The 24,976-nt window shown below is 40.8% G+C and overlaps 1 protein-coding gene across 4 annotated transcripts; it reads left to right on the top strand.

Moving 5' to 3' along the window:
- RDH11 (retinol dehydrogenase 11) lies at positions 1-23,754 on the top strand. 4 transcript variants are annotated; one of them, XM_027111574.1, is made up of 7 exons: positions 1-133; positions 2,714-2,832; positions 4,113-4,268; positions 5,442-5,546; positions 6,127-6,246; positions 9,686-9,875; positions 22,953-23,754. In XM_027111574.1, the coding sequence occupies exons 1-7, from the start codon at positions 66-68 to the stop codon at positions 23,053-23,055; spliced, it is 861 nt and encodes a 286-aa protein (XP_026967375.1). In that variant the 5' UTR covers positions 1-65; the 3' UTR covers positions 23,056-23,754. The 4 variants fall into 4 exon arrangements, with proteins under 4 accessions (XP_026967375.1, XP_026967372.1, XP_026967373.1 ...); XM_027111571.1 differs by having other exon boundaries at positions 6,127-6,336; XM_027111572.1 differs by having other exon boundaries at positions 6,127-6,336; positions 22,933-23,754.
- The last annotated feature ends 1,222 nt before the right edge of the window (positions 23,755-24,976 follow it).

Genomic DNA, 24,976 nt, shown 5'->3' with positions numbered 1-24,976 from the left:
ACAGCCGGCGAGCACCGCTGGGGCATCTCGCTCACCTCCGGCAGCCGCACCTGCCTCCCCGCGAGATGATTGGGGTCCTGCTCGTGCTCCTCCTCCTCCCCTTTCTCCTGTACATCGCTGCACCCCAAATCAGGTCTGTGCAAATGTATTGCCTTCTCTTGAGAAGTCTTCGGGGGAAATATTCATCCCCATCGAAGCTCTGTTCTTCAAAAGAAGGAAAGGAAGACTCCCCGCGGGGCTCCAAGTAGGGGAGTTCGGTTGGTCGGAGGAGGTGCAGGTCCTGGGTGAGGAGGGCGATACCAGGAGACCCCAGGCCGTGGGAAGGGGCTGCAGTCCGGAGCACCCTACTTTGTTTCCTCAGTGCGAATCGTGACATCTGCAGCTCCATTGCTTGCTCTCTTGTTGCTGTTAGATTTGCTTTTTCTCTGGACAGATGTAGTAAAGGAGAGAATTGAAAGGGTTTCATCACATTCTCCTGCCTACTACCTGCCTTCGCAGCAGGAGTTGGGGGTGGGAGGTGGTCCGAGCCCTGCTCTGGGGTTTGGGGGTGGGGAGGAGAGGTTGAGGATCGTGGTCTCTTGACCAGGTGACACATCAGCCAATGGCTGGCTGAGTGCCCCGGAGAATCAGCAGCGAGTTGCACACTGCTGATTGGTGCTGAGTAAATCACCAGTAGTGACGGTGGACCAGTGACTGAAGACACACACTCCTTCCCTCGGTGGGGATTGGATGGGCGGGGGAAGGGGGACGCGGTCACTGTCTGAGTGGAACTGGAAGGCGCGCTAGATCACCCTCTGCCGTTTCTTACCACATTCACCCCTTCCCTTTCTCCCCACCTCCCTCGAGCCCCTCCTCCAGTTGTATTTTTCCTCCCCTCTGCACACGCAGTCCTTCCACCTCTAGGCACACATGGGTGTTGGTACTGGGGCGAAACGCTGCTTTTTATCTCTTTCCGCCACGACATCCTCTTATCCCCATAGAATCTCACTGAAGAGTTGAACCTGAACTGAAAATAGTGCTCATACCTCAGCAAGGTTTTTCTAAGGAAGGTTACACTCCAAGGGTGATGTTCCAAACCACCTAGCTAGGTCATGGGGGCTCGACCAGAGCTGGACTTTCATAGTTGATTGTCTCTTTTCTTCCTGCTGGTTAAGCAGAAGGAAGAGCTGGGTAGAGGCCCTGCTATGTTGTGGCTCCTGGAGCTAAAGCTGAAGGGATGTGGGAAACAGAGCAGGGAGGCTTGTTCTGGGGGGGAAGATACCCGTTGGTGGTCACCTTGAGTTAGTTTGCTTCCTTCATGGCCTGTGTGTTCTAAGCAGGAACTTGAGTGGCTAGAAGTGTGCACTTTGCAATTCTAAGTTCAATGAAAAAGGTTGAAATGCTCTTAAAAATGCATCTCCCAGTCAACAAATTGTTTTAAATTGAGCCCCCAAGATTTGCAGAGAAAAGAACAATCCAAGGCCTACTAATATCTGTTTGTGCATTCATTCTTCTGGAGAAGCAGGATGAAGGAAGAAGGACTCAAATTAGTGAAACCAGGACTTGAATCTCAGCTCCCCTTTGTACTTATTAACATTATTCTTTGTCTTATTTATTTTTTTTTTCTAAATGTATTTATTTATTTTTGGCTGCATTGAGTCTTCGTTGCTGTGTGCATGCTTTCTCTAGTTGCGGCGAGCAGGGGCTACTCTTTGTGGCTGAGCGCAGGCTTCTCACTGCGGTGGCTTCTCTTGTTGTGGAGCACGGGCTCTAGGCACACAGGCTTCAGTAGTTGTGGCACGCGGGCTTAGTTGCTCCGTGGCATGAGGGATCTTCCCGGACCAGGGCTCGAACCCGTGTCCCCTGCATTGGCAGACGGATTCTTAACCACTGTGCCACCAGGGAAGTCCCTCTTTGTCTTATTTTTAAGTGTGTGTGTGTTTCTGTTAGTTTTGTCCAGGTTGACAAGCTTTCATAATTTTAACTTTGTGTTGGGTAAGCTGTTTTATTAAGGCCATAAAGTGACAGTTATGGACAGATTAACATCAGTGGACCAGTTCTTTCTTTTTCTAGGCTGAGTCTTGTGATTTCCTAAGCCTAAGAAAGAGCTCCACCAGGATCCTGGCTAAACAGATATTCATCAGTTCTTGTAACTGCAGGGAACAGTGCTAAGGTTTGCCCTTATAATAGAATCACTTCTGTCCTCAAGCAAGAGCAGAAACATTTGGACAAGAAAATCTTTTTCTTTTTAATAAATTTATTTACTTATTTATTTATTTTTATTTTTGGCTGTGTTGGGTCTTCGTTGCTGCACACGGGCTTCTCATTGCGGTGACTTCTCTTATTGCGGAGCACGGGCTCTAGCCGCGTGGGCTTCAGTAGTTGTGGCACGCGGGCTCAGTAGTTGTGGCATGCAGGCTCAGTGGTTGTGGCACATGGGCTTAGTTGCTCCATGGCATGTGGGATCTTCCTGGACCAGGACTCGAACCCGTGTCCCCTGCATTGGCAGGCAGATTCTTAACCACCGTGCCACCAGGGAAGCCCAAGCAAGAAAATCTTAAGAGCAGAAAATTTTGTTTTCTTTCCTCCAACCTTCCTTTAATCTATAAAAAGCCAGCAGTAGAAGGAACCAAAACAGCCCTCAGCCTTGGGACCTGTAGACACGAGAATGTTGCAGGAATCTCTGGCTGAGACAAAGAGAATGAAGAACTGATGAGCTCTCCTCTGTCTGCAGGAAAATGCTGTCCAGCGGGGTGTGTACATCAACCATCCAGCTTCCTGGGAAGGTCGCTGTGGTCACTGGAGCCAACACAGGCATCGGGAAGGAGACAGCCAAAGAGCTAGCTCAAAGAGGCAAATTCATCTGCTTCTAATTCCCTCCTGCCACTGTTGTTTTTTTTTAATTGAAGTGTAGTTGATTCACAATGTTAATTTCTGCTGTACAGCAAAGTGATTCAGTTATACATATATATATACATTCTTTTATTAATATATTCTTTTCCATTGTGGTTTATCATAGGATATTGAATATAGCTCCCTGTGCTATACAGTAGGACCTTGTTGTCCATCCATTCTATATGTAATAGCTTGCATCTGCCAATCCCTAACTCCCAGTCCATCTATCCCCCACAACCCCCATCTTGGCAACCACAAGTTTGTTCTCTATGTCTGTGAGTCTGTTTCTCTTTTGTAGATAGGTTCATCTGTGTCATATTTTAGATTCCATGTATAAGTGATATCATATGGTATTTGTCTTTCTCCTTCTGACTTACTTCACTTAGTGTGATAATCTCTAGTTGCATCCATGTTGCTGCAAATGGCATTATTTCATTCTTTTTTATGGCTGAGTAGTATTCCATTGTATATATGTACCACATCTTCTTTATCCATTCATCTGTCAATGGACATTTAGGCTGTTTTCATATCTTGGCTATTGTGAATAGTGCTGCTATGAACACAGGAGTGCATGTATCTTTTTGAATTATAGTTTTGTCCAGATATATGCCTAGGAGTGGATTGCTGGATTATATGGTAATTCTATTTTTAGTTTTCTGAGGAGACTCCATACTGTTTTCTATAGTGGTTGCACCAACTTATATTCCCACCAACAGTGTAGGAGCGTTCCTTTTTCTCCACACCCTCTCTAGCATTTGTTATTTGTAGACTTTTAATGATGGCCATTCTGACTGGTGTTAGATGATATCTCATTGTAGTTTTGATTTGCATTTCTCTAATAATTAGCGATGTCAAACATCTTTTCCTGTGCCTATTGGCCATCTGTAGATCTTCTTTGGTGAAATGTCTATTTAGGTCTTCTTCTTGCTACTGCTCTTTTACCCCTTGCAATGATGACCGTTCTCATTATTTCCTCCCAGTCTTGGAATTCAAGAACATTCCAAGTGCCCCGCTGATTTGCTGGTCTGACACTAGTACAATGTTCTATATATAATGGACACAATGAATATTATTGATTTATTTTTCTTTCCTGATTTGTTCATCAGATACCTCTGTGTCAAGTAGGGGTAATTCCTTTTTTAAAAAAACAGTAGAAAATAACATTTAACATTAGTATTAGGTCTTTGATGCTCAGAAACAGAGCCGACAGTTTGTCTCTTTTATATGTTGGTTGACAGGAGCCCGTGTATATTTAGCTTGCCGGGATGTGCAAAAGGGGGAGTTGGTGGCCAGAGAGATCCAGATCACGACAGGGAACCAACAGGTGTTGGTGCGGAAACTGGACTTGGCTGATACGAAATCTATTCGAGCCTTTGCTAAGGGCTTCTTAGCAGGTAAGTGTGGAACTGGAGACTATGCTGTGGGTCTTGCAATCAACATGGCAGACTTAGCTAAAAGGAAAAGACTCCTCTCCCTCTCTGACACATAGAAATGCTAGACAAAATATAGCCAAAAACTTATGATTCATAGCTGAACTCATTAGTAACAAAGGGAAATACCCAAGAGGCAGAAACAAAAAGTGAATTCAAAGGTTCATAGCAGTGCATAAGAACTAAAGCCAGAAATCTCATACGTGTACCAGAACTCAAAATGGGCTTTAAGGTCTGGAGTCCAAATATCCGTACAGGGATAGGAGATGAGACCTCAGGATGTTGAGGGCTGGGTTGCTGTCTGTATCTGAGGCTCCACATAAGGTTGGGATTCACAAAAAGCCATCTGGTCCTTGGTACAGGGAGCTTAAAAAAAAACCCAGGCCACCAGCTCAGGGACGTGACAAAGAAGCTTAACATCTCTTTAGAACATGGATGGATAAACCGTCATCTGCAAGAAATTAGAACTTCAAGCTGACATCATTTATGGGGTGGTGGGGAATTCATTCACACCACCAACTGGTGCAAGAAACTTGAGCTGAGAACTTAATGTAAAACCCCGTAGTATCACATCAAAATTGAGTCCAAGAGCACCCTGTAGGCTTATTCCCTCATAACCCAGGGATCTAGGCCTCCCAAGGGAAGCAACTTCCACTGATATATACTTTTAGTAAGAAATTACAACTCATTTGAGGAAATAAATCATAAGAGAGAGTTGGCAGATGAAACAAAGCGGTGAAACCAGTGTTTCTTTGTGGGCCTGAATCCGAGCGGCAGGGAGGCATAGAGAGTATCCTTTTTCTCTTGTTTTGGAATTTCCCATGCAGCTTGGGAAGTCTTTCTGTTGGGAGAGATAGACAGAACACTTCCCCAAAGCACTGAGTAAGTAGCTCCTGAACTGGAAAGATTGGAAAGGCCATTTTGTAGTGTCAGGTGGAATTTTGCCCTGTATTAAGAGTATGTATGATTCAACTAAAGTCTTAAAATGAAAAAACAATACAAAATAAGTATGAGGGGAAAATAGAGGAAAGATTGAAGCCATGTGTCCTCATTTTCAAAGCATGGGTATGGGGCAGATTTCAAAGATGTAACAGCTGTGGCTGGCCACTTCCACACTCCATCCCCTCTTCCCTGCAGAAGAAAAGCATCTCCACATTTTGATCAACAACGCAGGAGTGATGATGTGTCCCTACTCCAAGACAGCCGACGGCTTTGAGATGCACATGGGAGTCAACCACTTAGGTAAGAAATTGTGTCTCATCACAAAGCTAGAGGGAAACTAAAGTTCTTCTTGGAAAACTTAGGGTCACATGGAGCCTTCTTTGCGGTGTGATTGGACCTTTGGGCCATAACAGACTATAAGTGTATAATAAATAGTGTTGTCCTGCCTGAAAGCTCAGGCTTGCTTGAGCTTCCTCCCACTTTTTAATCTGTGCTTCAGATTCAATTTACCTTAGGATATTTTTGAACAACCTAATTGGATTGGGGGCTGTGTTGCTTTCTTTGTAGAGACCCTTGTGGCCAGCATCAAGTAGAGGCCACCTGCTCTTAAACAGTGATGTTATTCAAAGTTGGAATAAGACATGACTTCATATTCGTATTCACATAATCCAGACCTACCTCATAGAAAGATGTCTCATGTCTTTGGCTGTTCCTATTTCCCTAAACCATCACTGAACTTATTCTGTAGTTGATAATGAATTAATGAGACAAAAAGCCTTATTCTTGAATGCTCTGCCTTCCATAGCTGAGCCCGGCTCACCACTACTCCCTTCACCCTCCCATTGGCCCTGAACTCTGTTAATTCTACTTTTTCTCAAAGGTCACTTCCTCCTGACCCACCTGTTGCTAGAGAAGTTGAAGGAATCAACCCCATCAAGGGTAGTGAATGTGTCTTCCTTAGCACATCACCTGGGAAGGATCCACTTCCATAACCTGCAGGGTGAGAAGTTCTACCATGCAGGTCTGGCCTACTGTCACAGCAAGTTAGCCAACATTCTCTTTACCCAGGAACTGGCCCGGAGGCTAAAAGGTAGGCTTAGAAGAAATGAGTGTGGAGACATGAGTCAATGGGAAGTAGCTAAAAGCCACAGGAATAGGAACTGTTTTCTGGAGCCCATCCTCTGGACAGGACCTGCTTCTATGGCTCTACCTGGGTATAGTTTCAGTAAACAGCCCACAAGTGAATGTTAGAGGTGACTGGGAGGTAACGGGAAAATTCTGAAGGCTGGGCTTTGGCAGTTATTAGCTGCATGACCTGCAGCAAGTTGTTTAACTTTTCAAGACTTATTTCCTCATATGTAAAATGGGACTGCTTCACGGGTTGTTGTCGTGATTAATTCAGGCCTCATGAGCAAAGCAAGTTTTTTGACTCGTAATGAAACTAGATAGAAGGGAGGGACTAGAACTGGCACTGGCTACAACCATTGGGATAAAACAGGTGCTGGGACTATGGAGGGGGTCTCCCTAATAACAAAGGGTCATATAAGAGGGAAATGTATGCTTGAGGAGGGCAGTCTCCAGTCACAAATAAACAGAGATCCTTGGAATGGTCTACTATGGATTTCCAATAAACAGAACGGGAAATCCAGGGTGGACAATTAGAGTTGCTTAGGATTAAGGCAGGCAGAATTCAGGCTGAAGGTAGCAGACATATTAGCCCCATCGTTGGAACAGGATCCTCAAACCACATGGACAGCTGTGAGATGGAGAGTTATGTCTGTGCCCAGGGCATAACATCCTTTATCAGCTTGGGATGGATCAGGGTAACTGGATGGTGAAAACTACCCAAAGGTTGGTCAGGGAGCTAGGGTGGCCTGGAAGTGGAGAGATGGACCCAGCTGTGAGGATCAGATAAAAGCAGAGGCTACACGAGTGAGAAAACCTGATAGGTATGAGGATTAGGTGGGAAATAGCTATGATGCAATGAAAGAAACCTGGGCATGACGGAAGAGTCATTCATTCAGCCATTCAACAACCACGTATGCCAATGTCCATGCTATTTTACACACTGGATTAGTGGAGTGGTGGAGTGGTTCACATCCAATGGGAGAGAGAAATAATTAGCAAGTATTTATACAACTGTCACATGTAAAATCACATGTAAAATCGGTCTAGTAATGCATGAATAATTCTCATTGTAAAAAGTTCAAATAAGATGGAAGTATATAGAGTTATTCTCCTCTCTTCCCTTTCTGCTTTTCTACCCTCAAGATACCACTGTCAACAACTTGATGTGCACCATTCCAATTATTTTCTTGTGCATTTACATATGTATATATCATACATAAGGAAGTGAAATTCCAGCACAGCATCTTAGAGATCTTTCTATGTACTAGATAGAGACTTACCCCATTACTTTTGTTGGCCACATTGTGTTTCATAGTATAGATGTGCTTTAGTTTATTCATTTCCTAAACAACGTCTAGACAGTTTTCTTTTTGTTATTTAATTATAATTGTGTTGTTATTTAATTATAATTGTGATAAATGCTATAAAGGGGAATTACGAGGACCTATAATGGATTGGCAGGGGGGTGGTGGGGAGAACCTTATTCAGTCTGAAGGATCAGGAAGGACTTTTCTGAGGGAGTGAGTTGCAAGCTGAGCCCTTGCAGGATGATTAGAAATTAAATGGGTTAGTGCTTCCCTGGTGGCGCAGTGGTTGAGAGTCCGCCTGCCGATGCAGGGGACACGGGTTCGTGTCCTGGTCCGGGAAGATCCCACATGCTGCGGAGCGGCTGGGCCCGTGAGCCATGGCCGCTGAGCCTGCGCGTCCGGAGCCTGTGCTCCGCAACGGGAGAGGCCACAACAGTGAGAGGCCCGCGTACCGCAAAAAAAAAATAAAGAAGAAATTAAATGGGTTACGGTGTGGGTGGGGTGAGGCAGCTGAGGGGGCTGAGGAACATTCCAGATAGAAGGAAGAGAATGCATGAAGGTCTGGTCTCTGCTTGAGAAACTGAGAAAAGGCAGTCATAGTTAGAATGTAGAAAGCAAGAGGTCTGAGCTGAGACTGGTAAGGTTGGTGAAGGTGAAATCCAGAGAGGCCACAGTAAGGACTTTAGTGTTTATTCTAAGAGCAATGGAAAGCCGTTAAAATGGAATCCTTTTTTAAAACGAGGGCAAGAGTGGATACAGCAGGTGATTTCTGTGGTTGAGGTAAGAAGTGAGGGTAGCTTGGACTAGGGTGGTGGAGACGGAGGGTAATAGACACTCCTGAGAGATATTTAGAATGTGAAAATCACAGGGCTTGTTGATTGGAGATGTATGGTGAGGTGGTGGATCCTTAAGGACTCGTCCTGTGTGCCTGCCTGGTTGAAAGTGTAGGGAACACTGCAAGAACCAGGTTTGGCCTTAAATATATGAAGTCAGTTTTGGACCTCTGAGTCTGCATTACTATGGGTCATCTAGAGTAGATGTCAAGTGGAAAATAATACAGGTCCACAGTCCTTTTTCTGTAATTGTGAAATCCACAAAGGCCTGAAGACTCAGTTTTTTCCTAAGCTTGATACCAAAACTCATTTGGCAGCAAAACCTCACCTGTACTAGGGAGAGTAGGTACTAGACACTTTATATATATATATAATAAAATTTAAAAAGTTGGAAACATTTCTGACCCCAGGGTTTCTAGAAAAGAATTGGGGACCTGAAATAGCACATGCATAAGTGTCATTTAGCACTTATCACGCACCAGACAGTATTCTAAGCTCTTTTACACATGAACTCATTTAATCCTGAGAACAGCTCTGTGAGGTGTAGGTATTATAATTATCCCTATTTTACAGATGAGGAAACTAAGTCACAACATCAGGAAGGTCACACAGCTAGTGAGTGGTAAAGCTTGGATTTGAAACTGGGCATTCTGACTACAAAGTCCATACCCTTAACCACCACATTATACTGCCTTTTATTGTCAGCCAAGAGTTGAAAGGAGCCACTTGGACCATAGATAAAAATGAGTGCTGTAAAGTTACAGAGAGGGAATTTAGTGAGCCATGAGAACTCTTAACATTTAAAGTTTGGGTAGAAGATGATGAACCGGTCCAGGAAACAAGAGGATGCATCCAGAAAGGTTAGAAAAACCAGAAGAGGTGTGGGATCATGGAAGCCAGTGAAAAGGCAGCTTTAGGATGAGAGTGGTTAACAATGTCAAGTGCTTCTGAGAGGTCCTGGCTCTGCTGCTTCCTAGCAGTTAATAACCTCTCTGAGCCTTAATTGTGATCTGTGAAATGAAGGTATAAATTACTGTGAGGAGTGCTTGCGATTGCATCATGGGAAGGGGGTCCACATGGGGCAAATGTTTATTCATGTCTTCTGCTCTCTTCGGCCACTTGGCAACATCAAGTCCTGTCTTCCCCTCTCTATATGGCATCCCCGCATCAGGCTGTGGCGTTACAACGTACTCTGTACACCCTGGCACAGTCGACTCTGAATTGGTTCGGCACTCATCCCTCATGAGATGGATTTGGTGGCTTTTCTCCTTCTTCATCAAGACCCCTCAGCAGGGAGCCCAGACCAGCCTGTACTGTGCCTTAACAGAAGGTCTTGAAGTTCTAAGTGGAAACCATTTCAGGTATGAATGTATCTGTTTTTGAAGATGGAATTTCATTGCCCACAGGAAATAATTTGGATTTGTCTGGTATACCATACCCTTTTTATTTTTGGGGGGGGAGCGGGTGTTTATTTATTTATTTGAATTTTCATTTTATATTGGACTATAGTTGATTTACAATGTCGTGTTAGTTTCAGGTGTACAGCAAAGTGATTCAGTTATACACATACATATATTCATTCTTTTTCATATTCTTTTCTCATATAGGTTATCATAGAATATTGAGTAGAGTTCCCTGTGCTATACAGTAGGTCCTTGTTTGTTACCTATCTTAGATATAGTAGTGTGTGTATATTAATCCCAGGCTCCTGATTTATCCCTCTCCACCATGTTTCCCCTTTGGTATCCATAAGTTTGTTTTCGATATCTGTAAGTATGTTTCTTTCTGTTTTGTAAATAAGTTCATTTGTGTTATTTTTAAAAATTAGATTCCACACATGAGTGATGACATATGATATTTGTCTTTCTCTGTCTGACTTACTTCACCTAGCACCTAGTATGATAATCTCTAGGTCCATCCATGTTACTGCAGATGGCATTATTTCATTCTTTTTTATGGCTGAGTAATATTCCATTGTCTATATGTATACCTTACCTTTTTAAAAAAGTACATTGTCCAATATGGCTTTTGTCTCTTGACTCTAGGGATGAGGGTAGTTAAGGATGCTGCTAATGATGCTGATGTTTTATCTTTTAATAGGGGAATTTGACCCATTCATATTTTTTTGTGGTAACTGCTAGGTTTGATTTTATTCATGCCATCTTTTATATGGATGATTATGCTTTCTGGTTGTTTCTTTTCTTCTACATTTTTTATGTCAATCTAGTTTTCTTTGTTCCTTTTTGGACTCCTAGTTCTATTTTTTCACATTAAAAAGAATTTGAATCTGTATTTCTCCATTGCCTTCAGGACTAAAATAGTATCAATGGACTCCCTTCTTGAATAAGTGAAGACTTTTAAAACTTTGTATTGTAGGGAATTTTGAATGTACACAGGAGTAGACAAAATAGCATGTTGAATCCCCATATACCCGTAATCAACCTCAACAACCATTAACCCATGGCCAATCCTGCCTCATCTCCATCCACTACCCCTTCCCATATTTTTCTCATTCCATATTATTTTGAAGCAAGTTCCAGGTATCACATAAGATCAAAATTTTAACACGGTTTCACCTCCACCTTCAAGATTTTGTGGAAATAATCTGAAATTTTAGAGAAAGGGCTGTAAATAAATTCAGATTGAAATGAAAGGTAGACAGTCAGATCATGAAAGGTCTATAATGCCAGGCTTAGAGAGGAGCCACAGAAGTTGTTTCAGCAGAGAGAGCCACAATCTGGTCTGCGGTTTAGAAAAATATCCTTAGTAACTCCGTTTGATGAATGAATGAAGTACCTCAAATGAGAGAGAATGAGTTTCTGATGTAGGGTAATGACAGCCTGAATGAGGAGAATGATTTAAGTGAGAGACCCTGAAGAGGCAGAATTTTTACCACTTGATGACCAACCAGTGAGGGGGTAGAGGAGGATTTGGTGACCTGGGTTCAAGCCTGACTTATTAGGAGATTAATTGTGACATTAACTGAGACAGAAGTTGTAGATAAATAATGTGTATAACTTAGGGTTCTTTGATTCCAAACCAGTGGAAATGGACTCTGGCTAACATAAGCAAGAAGAGAATTTATTAAAATATGGGGATACTCCTAGGTTCGAAGGGAAGACTGAAGAGTCAGGCTTCGAACAGGCAGAATGGCCAGTCAGCTGGCCAGGACCCTGCTGCTGGAGTGAGTGAACGCCAGCTGTCTTCAGTCTGTTGTGTTGCTCACCATCCACTCTCCAGGGAGGAAGCATTGGGTCTCCTTCCTGCCCCGATCATCGCCTCCATCCTCTCACCCCCACTCACTTGGCTACAGGAGGGCAGGCAGGCATTTGATTAATGGGCTCTTCAAACTATATCCAAGAAGAAGAGGTAATTCCATAGAAAGAAATCAGGTTTCTATTGCCAAAAGAATGTGGGATGGGTGTTCAACCAAAGAGTAACAATTGCCCACTACGTAATAAACCCGGCTCTGTACATGTTGAGCGTGTTATCCATAAGATATGTGAGTAGAACTGTGTAGCGGATAGTTGGAAATGCGGGTCTGAAGTGCAAGAAGATAGATTATTTAGTTTTGTACACTGGAATGATTTTTCAAGAGTGACTGGATTCTTCTTCCCTGGAGATTTTTTTAAATGAAATAACCCTTTATCTTGGTTTTGACTGAATGGCTTAGAGTCAGCTTCAAATCCATAATTATTGAATTGACTTTTGAAGAGCCTTTCCAGTACAATGGATTCTTAATTTTAAGCATTTTGAAGATCCAACAGCAGCCATGTAGACCACTAGCAAGACATGAACATAGAAGTCTGTCTTGATTGAAGCTTTAGGACCTTTGCACTGGTTGTTCTTTTCTGCCTGAAACTACTAATCATCTTTTTGTCTTTATAGATTTGCCTATACAGTTGGAATTATATAATATATGGCCTTTTGTGACTGGCTTTCACTTAGCATTACATGTTAAAGGTTCATCCATGCTAGAGGGTGTATCAATACTTCATTCCTTTTTATTGCCAAATATCTTATGGATACACCATCTTCATTTATCCATTCATCAGTTGATGGGCATTTGGATTTTTTCCCATTTCTGGGTTATTAAGATAATGCTGCTATGAACATTCATGTACACATTTTGTATGGATATTTCTCTTGGGTATAAACCCAGAAATGGAATCTCACTGGAATATGGGTTATATTTTAACCTACTTTAGCTGTTGAGAAACTACCAGACTGTTCCAAAGTGGCTGCACCATTTTACATTGCCACAAGCAGTATATGAGGGTTCCAATTTCTCCACATCCTTGTTAACACTTGTTATTGTCTGTCTGTCCTTTGATATTAGCTATCTGAGTATGTATGCAGTAGTATCTCATTGTGGTTCTTATTTGCATTTTCCTGCTAATGATGTTGAACATCTTTTCATGTGCTTATTGCCCGTTTCTGTATCTTTGTTGGAGAAATGTCTATTCAAATCCTTTGCCCATTTTTAAATTGGATTGTCTTTTTGTTGTTTAGTTGTAACAGTTCTTTATATAATCTAGATATGAGTCCTTTATCAGGTATATGATTTGCAAATATTTTCTCCCATTCTGTTGGTTTGTCTTTTCAGTTTCTTCATGGTGTCCTTTGCAGAACAGAAGTTTTTAATTTTGATGAAGTCTCATTTATCTATTTTTTCTTTTATCACTTGTGCTTTTGGTGTCTTATCTAAGAAACTATTGCCTAGCCCCAGGTCACAAAGATTTATTACTGTTTTCTTCCAACAGTTTTATAGTTTTAACATTAAGTTCAGGTCTATGATCCTTTTGTTTTTCTTTTTGAATTTTATTTTATTTATTTTTTTATACAACAGGTTCTTTTTTTTTTAACATCTTTATTGGAGTATAATTGCTTTACAATGGTGTGTTAGTTTCTGCTTTATAACAAAGTGAATCAGCTATACATACACATATATCCCCATATCTCTTCCCTCTTCCGTCTTCCTCCCTCCCACTCTCCCTATCCCACCCCTCTAGGTGGTCACAAAGCACCGAGCTGATCTCCCTGTTATACAGCAGGTTCTTATTAGTTATCCATTTTATACACATCAGAGTATACACGTCAACCCCAATCTCCCAATTCATCACACCCCCACCCCCACCCCCGCCACTTTCCCCCCTTGGTGTCCATACGTTTGTTCTCTACATCTGTGTCTCTTTTTCTGCCCTGCAAACTGGTTCATCTGTACTATTTTTCTAGGTTCCACATACATGCGATAATATATGATATTTGTTTTTCTCTTTCTGACTTACTTCACTCTGTATGGCAATCTCTAGATCCATCCACATCTCAACAAATGACTCAATTTTGTTCCTTTTTATGGCTGAGTAATATTCCATTGTATATAGGTACCACATCTTCTTTATCTATTCGTCTGTCGATGGGCATTTAGGTTGCTTCCATGACCTGGCTATTGTAAATAGTGCTGCAGTGAACATTGGGGTGCATGTGTCTTTTTGAATTATGGTTTTCTCTGGGTATATGCCCAGTAGTGGGATTGCTGGGTCATATGGTAATTCTATTTTTAGTTTTTTAAGGACCCTCCATACTGTTCTCCGTAGTGGCTGTATCAATTTACATTCCCACCAACAGGGCAAGAGAGTTCCCTTTTCTCCACACCCCCTCCAGCATTTGTTGTTTGTAGATTTTCTGATCATGCCCATTCTAACTGGTGTGAGGTGGGTGATACCTCATTGTAGTTTTGATTTGTATTTCTCTAATAATTAGTGATGTTGAGCAGCTTTTTTAAAAAATTTATTTATTGTTTATTTTTGGCTGTGTTGGGACTTTGTTGCTGCGCGTGGGCTTTCTTTATTTGTGGCGAGCGGGGGCTACTCTTCGTTGCGGTTTGTGGGCTTTTCATTGCAGTGGCTTCTTTTGTTGCGGAGCACAGGCTCTAGGCGAGCAGGCTCAGTAGTTGTGGTGCACGGGCTTCGTTGCTCCACAGCCTGTGGGATCTTCCCGGACCAGGGCTCGAATGCGTGTCCCCTGCATTGGCAGGCGGATTCTTAACTGTGCCACCAGGGAAGTCTCTGTTGAGCAACTTTTTGTGTGCTTCTGGGCATCGGTATGTCTTCTTTGGAGAAATGTCTATTTAGGTCTTCTGGCCTGATTGGGTGGTTTGTTTTTTTAATATTAAGCTGCATGAGCTGTTTATATATTTTGGAGATTAATCATTTGTCTGTTGAATTTTTTTTTTTTTTTTTTTTTTTTTGCGGTATGCGGGCCTCTCACTGTTGGGGCCTCTCCCGGACATGCAGGCTCAGCTGCTCCGCGGCATGTGGGATCTTCCCGGACCGGGGCACGAACCCGTGTCCCCTGCATTGGCAGGTAGACTCTCAACCACTGCACCACCAGGGAAGCCCTGTCCGTTGATTTGTTTGCAAATATTTTCTCCCATTCTGACGGTTGTCTTTCCGTCTTGTTTGTAGTTTCCTTTGCTTTGCAAAAGCTTTTAAGTTTCATTAGGTCCCATTTGTTTATTTTTGTTTTTATTTCCATTACTCTAGGAGGTGGATCAAAAAAGGTCTTGCTGTGATTTATGTCAAAGAGTGTTCTTCATATGTTTCCCTCTAAGAGTTTTAGAGTGTCCAGTCTTACATTTAGGTCTCTAATCCATTCTGAGTTTATTTTTGTGTATGATGTTAGGCAGTGTTCTAATTTCATTCTTTTACATGTAGCTGTCCAGTTTTCCCAGCACCACTTATTGAAGAGACTGTCTTTTCTCCACTGTATACCCTTGCCTCCTTTGTCGTAGATTAGTTGACCATAGGTGTGTGGGTTTATCTCTGGGCTTTCTATACTATACCACTGATCTATATTTCTGTTTTTGTGCCAGTACCATACTGTCTTGATTGCTGTAGCTTTGTAGTATAGTCTGAAGTCAGGGAGTCTGATTCCTCCAGCTCCGTTTTTTGCCCTCAAGACTGCTTTTGCTATTAGGGGTCTTTTGTATCTCCATACGAATTTTAAGATTTTTTTTGTTCTTGTTTTGTAAAAAATGCCACTGGTAATTTGATAGGGATTGCATTGAATCTGTAGATTGCTTTGGGTAGTACAGTCATTTTCACAATATTGATTCTTCCAATCCAAGAACATGGTATATGTTTCCATCTGTTTGTGTCATCTTTGATTTCTTTCATCAGTGTCTTATAGTTTTCTGAGTACAGGTCTTTTACCTCCTTAGGTAGGTTTATTCCTAGGTATTTTATTCTTTTTGTTGCAATGATAAATGGGATTGTTTCCTTAATTTCTCTTTCTGATCTTTCGTTGTTAGTGTATAGGACTGCAAGAGATTTCTGTGCATTAATTTTTTATCCTGCAACTTTACCAAATTCATTGATTAGCTCCAGTAGTTTTCTGGTGGCATCTTTAAGATTCTCTAAGTATAGTATCATGTCATCTGCAAAGAGTGACAGTTTTACTTCTTCTTTTCCAATTTGTATTCCTTTTATTTCTTTTTCTTCTCTGATTGCTGTGGCTAGGACTTCCAATACTATGTTGAATAAGAGTGGCGAGAGTGGACATCCTTGTCTTGTTCCTGATCATAGAGGAAATGCTTTCAGTTTTTCACCATTGAGAATGATGTTTGCTGTGGGTTTGTCGTATATGGCCTTTATTCTGTTGAAGTAGTTTCCCTCTATGGCCACTTTCTAGAGAGTTTTTATCATAAGTGGGTGTTGAATTTTGTCAAAAGATTTTTCTGCATCTACTGAGATGATCATATGGTTTTTATTCTTCAATTTGTTAATATGGTGTATCACATTGATTGATTTGCGTATATTGAAGAATCCTTGCATCCCTGAGATAAATCCCTCTTGATCATGGTGTATGATCCTTTTAATGTGTTGTTGGATTCTGTTTGCTAGTATTTGGTTGAGGATTTTTGCATCTATATTCATCGGTGATATTGATCTGTAATTATCTTTTTTTGTAGTATCTTTGTCTGGTTTTGGTATCAAGGTGATGGTGGCCTCATAGAATGAGTTTGGGAGTGTTCCTTCCTCTGCAAATTTTTTGGAAGAGTTTGAGAAGGATGGGTGTTAGCTCTTCTCTAAATTTTTGATAGAATTCACCTGTGAAGCCATCTGGTCCTGGACTTTTGTTTGTTGGAAGATTTTTAATCACAGTTTCAAATTCATTACTTGTGATTGGTCTGTTTGTATTTTCTATTTCTTCCTGGTTCAGTCTTGGAAGGTTATACCTTTCTAAGAATTTGTCCATTTCTTCCAGGTTGTCCATTTTATTGGCATAGAGTTGCTTGTGGTAGTCTCTTAGGATGCTTTGTATTTCTGCGGTGTCTGTTGTAACTTCTCCATTTTCATTTCTAATTTCTATTGATTTGAGTCCTGTCTCTCTTTTTCTTGATGAGTCTGGCTAATGGTTTATCAATTTTGTTTATCTTCTCAAAGAACCAGCTTTTAGTTTTATTGGTCTTTGCTATTGTTTTCTTTGTTTCTATTTCGTTTATTTCTGCTCTGATCTTTATGATTTCTTTCCTTCTACTAAGTTTGGGTTTTGTTTGTTCTTCTTTCTCTAGTTCCTTTAGTGTAAAGGTAGATTGTTTGAGATTTTTCTTGTTTCTTGAGGTAGGATTGTATTACTATAAACTTCCCTCTTAGAACTGCTTTTGCTGCATCCCATAAGTTTTGGATCGTCGTGTTTTCATTGTCATTTGTCTCTAGGTATTTTTTGGTTTCCTCTGATTTCTTCAGTGATCTCTTGGTTATTTAGTAACGTATTGTTTAGCCTCCATGTGTTTGTGTTTTTTACTTTTTTTCCCCTGTAATTGATTTCTAATCTCATAGCATTGTGGTCAGAAAAGATGCTTGATATGATTTCAATTTTCTTAAAGTTACTGAGGCTTGATTTGTGACCCAAGATGTGATCTGTCCTGGAGAATGTTCTGTGGGCACTTGAGAAGAAAGTGTAATCTGCTGTTTTCGGATGGAATGTCCTGTAAATATCAATGAAATCTATCTGGTCTATTGTGTCATTTAAAGCTTGTGTTTCTTTATTAATTTTCTGTCTGGATGATCTGTCCATTGGTGTAAGTGAAATGTTAAAGTCCCCCACTATTATTGTGTTACTGTCGATTTCCTCTTTTATAGCTGTTAGTAGTTGCATTATGTATCGAGGTGATCCTATGTTGGGTGCATATATATATATTTTTTAACATCTTTATTGGGGTTAATTGCTTTACAATAGTGTGTTAGTTTCTGCTTTATAACAAAGTGAATCAGTTATACATATACATATGTTCCCATATCTCTTCCCTCTTGCGTCTCCCTCCCTCCCACCCTCCCTATCCCACCCCTCCAGGTGGTCACAAAGCACCGAGCCAATATTCCTGTGCCATGCAGCTGCTTCCCACTAGCTATCTACCTTATGTTTGTTAGTGTATATATGTCCATGCCTCTATCTCGCCCTGTCATAGCTCACCCTTCCCCCTCCCCATATCCTCAAGTCCGTTCTCCAGTAGGTCTGTGTCTTTATTCCTGTCTTACCCCTAGGTTCTTCATGACATTTTTTCCCCCTTAAATTCCATATATATGTGTTAGCATACGGTATTTGTCTTTTTCTTTCTGACTTACTTCACTCTGTATGACAGACTCTAGGTCCATTCACCTCATTACAAATAGCTCAATTTCATTTCTTTTTATGGCTGAGTAATATTCCATTGTATATATGTGCCACATCTTCTTTATCTATTCATCCGATGATGGGCACTTAGGTTGTTGCCATCTCCGGGCTATTGTAAATAGAGCTGCAATGAACAGTTTGGTACCTGACTCTTTTTGAATTTTGGTTTTCTCAGGGTATATGCCCAGTAGTGGGATTGCTGGGTCATATAGTAGTTCTATTTGTAGTTTTTTAAGGAACCTCCATACTGTTCTCCATAGTGGCTGAACCAATTCACATTCCCACCAGCAGTGCAAGAGTGTTCCCTTTTCTCCACACCCTCTCCAGCATTTATTGTGTCTGGATTTTTTGATGATGTCCATTCTGACTGGTGTGAGACGATATCTCATTGTAGTTTTGATTTGCATTCCTCTAATAATTAATGATGTTGAGCATTCTTTCATGTGTTTGTTGGCAGTCTATATATCTTCTTTGGAGAAATGTCTATTTAGGTCTTCTGCCCATTTTTGGATTGGGTTATTTGTTTTTTTGTTATTGAGCTGCATGAGCTGCTTGAAAATTTTGGAAATTAATCCTTTGACAGTTGCTTCATTTGCAAATATTTTCTCCCATTCTGAGGGTTGTCTTTTGGTCTTGTTTATGGTTTCCTTTGCTGTGCAAAAGCTTGGGTGCATATATATTTATAGTTGTTATATCTTCTTCTTGGATTGATCCCTTGATCATTATCTAGTGTCCTTCCTCGTCTCTTGTAACATTCTTTATTTTAAAGTCTATTTTATCTGATATGAGTATTGCTACTCCAGCTTTCCTTTGATTTCCATTTGCATGGAATATCTTTTTCCATCCCCTCACTTTCAGTCTGTATGTGGCCCTAGGTCTGAAGTGGGTCTCTTCTAGACAGCATATATATGGGTCTTGTTTTTGTATCCATTCAGCAAACCTGTGTCTTTTGGTTGAAGCATTTAATCCATTCACGTTTAAGGTAATTATCAATATGTATGTTCCTATTACCATTTTCTTAATTGTTTTGGGTTTGTTTTTGTAGGTTCTTTTCTTCTCTTGTGTTTCCCACTTAGAGTAGTCCCTTTAGCATTTGTTGTAGAGCTGGTTTGGTGGTGCTGCATTCTCTTAGCTTTTGCTTGTCTGTAAAGCTTTTGAGTTCTCCATGGAATCTGAATGAGATCCTTGCCGGGTAAAGTAATCTTGGTTGCAGTTTCTTCCCTTTCATCACTTTAAATATATCGTGCCACTCCCTTCTGGCTTATAGAGTTTCTGCTGAGAAATCAGCTGTTAACCTTATGGGAGTTCCTTTGTATGTTATTTGTTGTTGTTCCCTTGTTGCTTTCAATAATTTTTCTTTGTCTTTAATTTTTGTCAATTTGATTACTATATGTCTCGGCGTGTTTCTCCTTGGGTTTATCCTTCCTGGGGCTCTCTGCGCTTCCTGGACTTGGGTGGCTATTTCCTTTCCCATGTTAGGGAAATTTTCAACTATAATCTCTTCAAATATTTTCTTGGTTCTTTTCTCTCTTTTCTCCTTCTGGGACCCCTATAATGTGAATGTTGTTGTGTTTAATGTTGTCCCAGAAGCCTCTTAGACTGTCTTCATTTCTTTTCATTCTTTTTTCTTTATTCTGTTCCATGGCAGTGAATTCCACCATTCTGTCTTCCAAGTCACTTATCTGTTCTTCTGCTTCAGTTATTCTGCTATTGACTCCTTCTAGTGTATTTTTCATTTCAGTTATTGTATTGTTCATCTCTGTTTGTTTGTTCTTTAATTCTTCTAGGTGTTTGTTCTTTATTTCTTCTAGGTCTTTGTTAAACATTTCTTGCATCTTCTTGAACTTTGCCTCCATTCTTTTTTTTTTTAATTTAATTTATTTTTTTATTTTTGTCTTTGTTGGGTCTTTGTTGCTGCATGCGGGCTTTCTCTAGTTGCAGTGAGTGGGGCTACTCTTCATTGAGGTGTACAAGCTTCTCATTGTGGTGGCTTCTTTTGTTGTGGAGCATAGGCTCTAGGTGCACAGGCTACAGTAGTTGTGGCTTGTGGGCTCTAGAGTGCAGGCTCAGTAGTTGTGGTGCCCGGGCTTAGTTGCTCTGCGGCATGTGGGATCTTCCCGGACCAGGGCTCGAACCTGTGTCCCCTGCATTGACAGGTGGATTCTTAACCACTGTGCCACCAGGGAAGCCCTGCCTCCATTCTTTTTCTGAGGTCCTGGATCATCTTCACTATCATTATTCTGAATTCTTTTTTCTGGAAAGTTGCCTATCTCTACTTCATTTAGTTGTTTTTCTGGGGTTTTATCTTGTTCCTTCATCTGGTACAAAGTCCTCTGCCTGTCTTTCTGTGAATGTGGTTTTTCTTCCACAGGCTGCAGAATTGTAGTTCTTCTTGCTTCTGCTGTTTGCCCTCTCTCCTTTTTTTTTTTTTTTGGCCATGCCACACAGCATGTGGGATATTAGTTCCCCGACCAGGGATCAAACCTGGGCCCCTGGCAGTGAGAGCAGAATCCTAACCACTGGACTGCCAGGGAATTCCGTATGATCCATTTTTGTTAATTTTTGTGTGTGGTATGAGGTAGGGTTCCAACTTCATTCTTTTGCATTTGGATATCCAATTGTCCCAGAACCATTTGTTGAAAAGATTATTTTCTCTTTGCTGAATTGTCATGATAGCTGTATTAGTCCATCTCAGGCTGCCATAACAGAATACCACAAACTAGATGGCTTAAATGACATTAATTTATTTTATCACAGTTCTGGAGGCTGGAAGTTCAAGATTAAGAGGCTGGCAGGGCTAGTCTCTGGTGAGGCCTCTCTTCTGCATTGCAGATGGTTACCTTCTTGCTATGTCCTCACATGGCCTTTCCTCTGTGTGCATATATTCTTGGTGTCTCCTTCTCTTCTTAATAAGGACGCTAGTTCTATTGGATTAAGGCCTCACCCTTATGACCTCATTTAACCTTAATTATCTCTTTAAAGACCCTATCTTCATTATAGTCACATGGGGGTTAGAGCTTCAACCTATGGATTTGGGGGGACATGAATCAGTCTATAACAGTAGTGTTACCAAAAATCAATTGACTGTAAATGTGAGGGTTTACTTCTGCACTTTTAATTCTATTCCATTCATTTATATGTGTATCCCTATGCCAGTATAACGCTATCTTGATTACAGTAGCTTTATAGTAAGTTTTGAAATTGGTCAATCTTTTACCTATACTGATTAATACTTACCAAAGTCCCACTGGAAATATCAGCATCATGACCATGCTGATGTCATAACCATACTTCAGTAGTTCTTATTGTTTGTAATATTTGAATTTTGTATTTGAATAATTTTTACAGCATGTCTTAGCTTACAGGGGATTTTCATGTCCTTTGTATCATTTGCTGTTCACCATAAACTTAGAAGGAATTTAAGGCTTAGTGCATTGGAGGCTGTAGAGGCCTACAGAGGCCAAGTCATTTCCAGAGAGTCATCCAGACCCTCTTGGTCATCAGTGATAGTCTTTTCACTCAGAAATGGCAGGTTTTGCTGGTGGTATTGGTGAGTTCCCTTAAACAGAAGTAGTACACTTATAAGGCTTGTTTTTTAAATGCAAAGTTATCTTTAAGTATTTTTTTTCAACCTTTCATGTATTTAAGAACCATTTGGAGAACTGGTTGAAAACAGATTCCTAGGCCTCAATCCTAGAGATTCTGATTCAGCAGGTCTGGGGTGGGGCCTGAGAATTGGCATTTCTAGCAAGTTCTCAGAGATCCTGCTGTTTGTCCACAGCCCAGAGTTTGAGTAACACGGTTTTAATGGACATAGTGTTAGGGGTTTGCTTCACATGGTTGTTTCAGACTTATCAACTCTCCTTTTTACCTTCAGAGTTTGCTTAGATGGTCCAGGAAGCAGTTTTCTTGAAACGGTATAGTTTTAAAAATTGTTTCTCACGTGACGTCAAAGATCGTGAGCCTTTTACTCAATCATTTAAAAAGAAAATAACCCTCCATTGAATCCCTGCTGTGTACTAGGTGCAGAGAATACAAAAATGAGTAAAAGAATTATCGTTGAGAAACTTTTCTGGGTGGTGAAAAGTTGGGACACCCCTCCAGCATTTAATGGGGACTTAAAACAATTGTAGTTACAACAATGAAGAGAAGGTATATGAAACACCTGGGACCTTGTTATTACCATTTCTTTTCTGCTATCATCTTTTACTTCTTTTGTTAGTTATGAAGCTGACTTTGCTTGTTCTTTGAGTTTAAAAACAGTTATAACTGCAGGTAGATCAGAAGGAAGAAGGTTTTTTTTTTAACCACTCCAAGCATCTATGACCAATGTAAATAGCAGTATCTCAGCTACATGACACTGTACAAGGTCCTATAGAGTGAACCTTAGAGACATGTTTGAACAAGATGGACATACACAGGAGTCAGGCAGGCACTGATATTACAGTTATATATATATATATATATATACACACACACACACACACACACACACACAGGGGAATATAAAGAGTAAATGGTACACATTATATATCAAACAAAGCATTCTGAGCCGGTGTGGTCTAGTAAGCTCTAAAATGTAATTACATTTTCTCTGAGGTAAACATTGGAGGATGCAGAATTAGGGCAAACACTGGTCCTGTGAAGCGCCCAGAGCACATGTCATCCCTGGGTTGTTTTTCTGTTGTGTTCCTTATCCCAGGCAGAGAGCAGACTCCATTCTTAACCCTGTGCTTTCAGCCTTTCTCTTTCCTTTCCAGTGACTGCCGTGTGGCATGGGTCTCTGCGCAGGCTCGTAATGAGACAGTAGCAAGGCGGCTGTGGGATGTCAGCTGTGACCTGCTGGGCATCCCTGTGGATTGACAGGTGATGGCAGTTGGACCCAAGAGAAGCCTGCAGTAGACTACTAAGTACTCCCTGCCAAAATGATTCTCCTTCAGGATGGCCAAAACCTTGAGCACAAAGAAAGCAAACCTTCCAGCCTCGCCTGCTTGATGTCTGGTAACAGCCCAGTGTACACTGCCAGATTCATCTAAACGCCTCGCATTTGTCCAGATTTATTTTGCTCCTGTTACTGCCAGAGTTACTAGAGATAATATAGGATAAGTAGACCTTCATATGACCTCCAAGCTCATATTTTCCTTCTGAAGCCTACTACCTAGGAGAACCTAAGCTATGGCAGGGGTTAATTTCTGGCACTTTGGATTAGTTTCTATCCTCTTTGTCCACAATGTAGTTCCTCCCAACCAAACAGCCTTCAAGGGGGCCATCCTTTAGCCTTAGCTAAACTCCAGGAGTCACAGTGGCTTGGCTCAAGAGCAGGGCTTGTCCCTCACCTCTTAAGAAAACCATCATGGCACCAACGTCTGGATTCTTTCAGGAAACTTCACTGAATCTGGATTGTGGCATGGCTTTATCTCTGACAACCTAAAGCCACTGCTGCTAAAACACTTTCACATGCCTAGACCACAGAAGAGCTTCCTTTTCTAAGAAGTTGGTGGAGTTTACAGGATGGCAGAAATTTGGGGAAAGGCAAAAATAAAAATCAAATTTAAACTGTCATTCATTTTCCTGCTGTTTCTCAAATCAGCAAGAGGGTAGTGAAAAAAGCAGCTTGAGAAGATAGGCCACCTGACTTCAGTTACTGACCCTAGATCCATGGAGGCCTCCTTTTTGTGCCTTCGTTTCCCTTAGAAAACCAGAAGGGAAAGGCTATTTAGTGATTGTCCCTGAGTATATCTTTGTGTGTGTTCTTGTGTATTTATGCAGCTGGGAGTATTCAAAATAGCCACAAAGGAAAAGTATTATACTGGACCCCTGTGCAGGTAAATAATCAGAGATGGAGCAGACCTGTGTCATTCAGTCTTTGATACAATGGAAAATGAACTCTGTATATGCTGATAACTACCCACCAAGAAGCACATGGGTGGCAGGGAAGAAGTCCAAAAAAGAGAAGAATCCTGGAAGATAATGCATGCAAAGGCAATGAAGGGACTAGAAAAGGGTTTTAAAAAAAACCACACACACACTCACACAACAGCTAAATATGTTAGTAATATCCAGCAATAGAAGAATTGAGGGTGACCACCTGAGTTCAAGTAAGACGGGAAAGGCACTATGTTAAGCACCAATCAACCGATGTGGTAGAAAAAAACCCAGACAAACAAAAACAAAAAAACAAACAAACAAAAAAACCCCAATTATTTATTCAGCAAAATTGTCTTAAGGACAGATATCGGTAATTATAGTCAATTTAAAAATCTTTCAGGGCATTTCCTTACATTATCTTGACAAGATTAAAATGTCTACTGTATTTGCTAGAAATCTACAGTTTATTTGGAGAATGTTTATCAAAAGTAATGCTGCCAAAGGAAGGCTGAGAAATTGGTACTGTTCCATCACTTGTTTGGAGTACATTCTTCTAATAGAGTTTGTGATTTTCTTGGACTAACAATTTACATATTCACTTTTGTGGAGAAAAGAGTTATAGGACCACAGTCTTCTCATATTTGTAAATAATCTTTTGTTGAACTTGTTTTGACCATTAGGATATATATTTAGACATGGTCATTTTATGGAAAAATTGGAAAACTTTTGATAATAGTGCAGAACTGAGTTAATATTTTACTTAATTTATATTAACTGTCAATGACAAATTAAAAAATTTGATTATTTATGTTTTTATTTACCAGAATAAAAACTGTAACAATTAAACATTTAATTTGAGTCAACAGAAGAAAACAATTAAATGAAACCTTAATTAGAGTCAAAAGAAGAAAACACT

The sequence above is a fragment of the Aethalodelphis obliquidens genome, unplaced genomic scaffold (assembly GCF_003676395.1).
Source record: "Aethalodelphis obliquidens isolate GAN/ISIS:26980383/991018 unplaced genomic scaffold, ASM367639v1 scaffold10, whole genome shotgun sequence".
Taxonomy (NCBI): domain Eukaryota; kingdom Metazoa; phylum Chordata; class Mammalia; order Artiodactyla; family Delphinidae; genus Aethalodelphis; species Aethalodelphis obliquidens.
Note: the sequence above shows the minus strand (reverse complement) of the source record. Positions and strands in the feature narration are given on the sequence as shown.

What these genes read in the sequence shown, in the direction of transcription:
- RDH11 (XM_027111571.1), top strand. Translation starts at nt 66, where the DNA reads ATGATTGGGGTCCTGCTCGTGCTCCTCCTCCTCCCCTTTCTCCTGTAC. An exon ending in CAAAGAGCTAGCTCAAAGAG is followed by an intron (nt 2,833 to 4,112) that starts GCAAATTCATCT and finishes GTTGGTTGACAG; the next exon opens with GAGCCCGTGTATATTTAGCT. An exon ending in CTAAGTGGAAACCATTTCAG is followed by an intron (nt 9,876 to 22,952) that starts GTATGAATGTAT and finishes TTTCCTTTCCAG; the next exon opens with TGACTGCCGTGTGGCATGGG.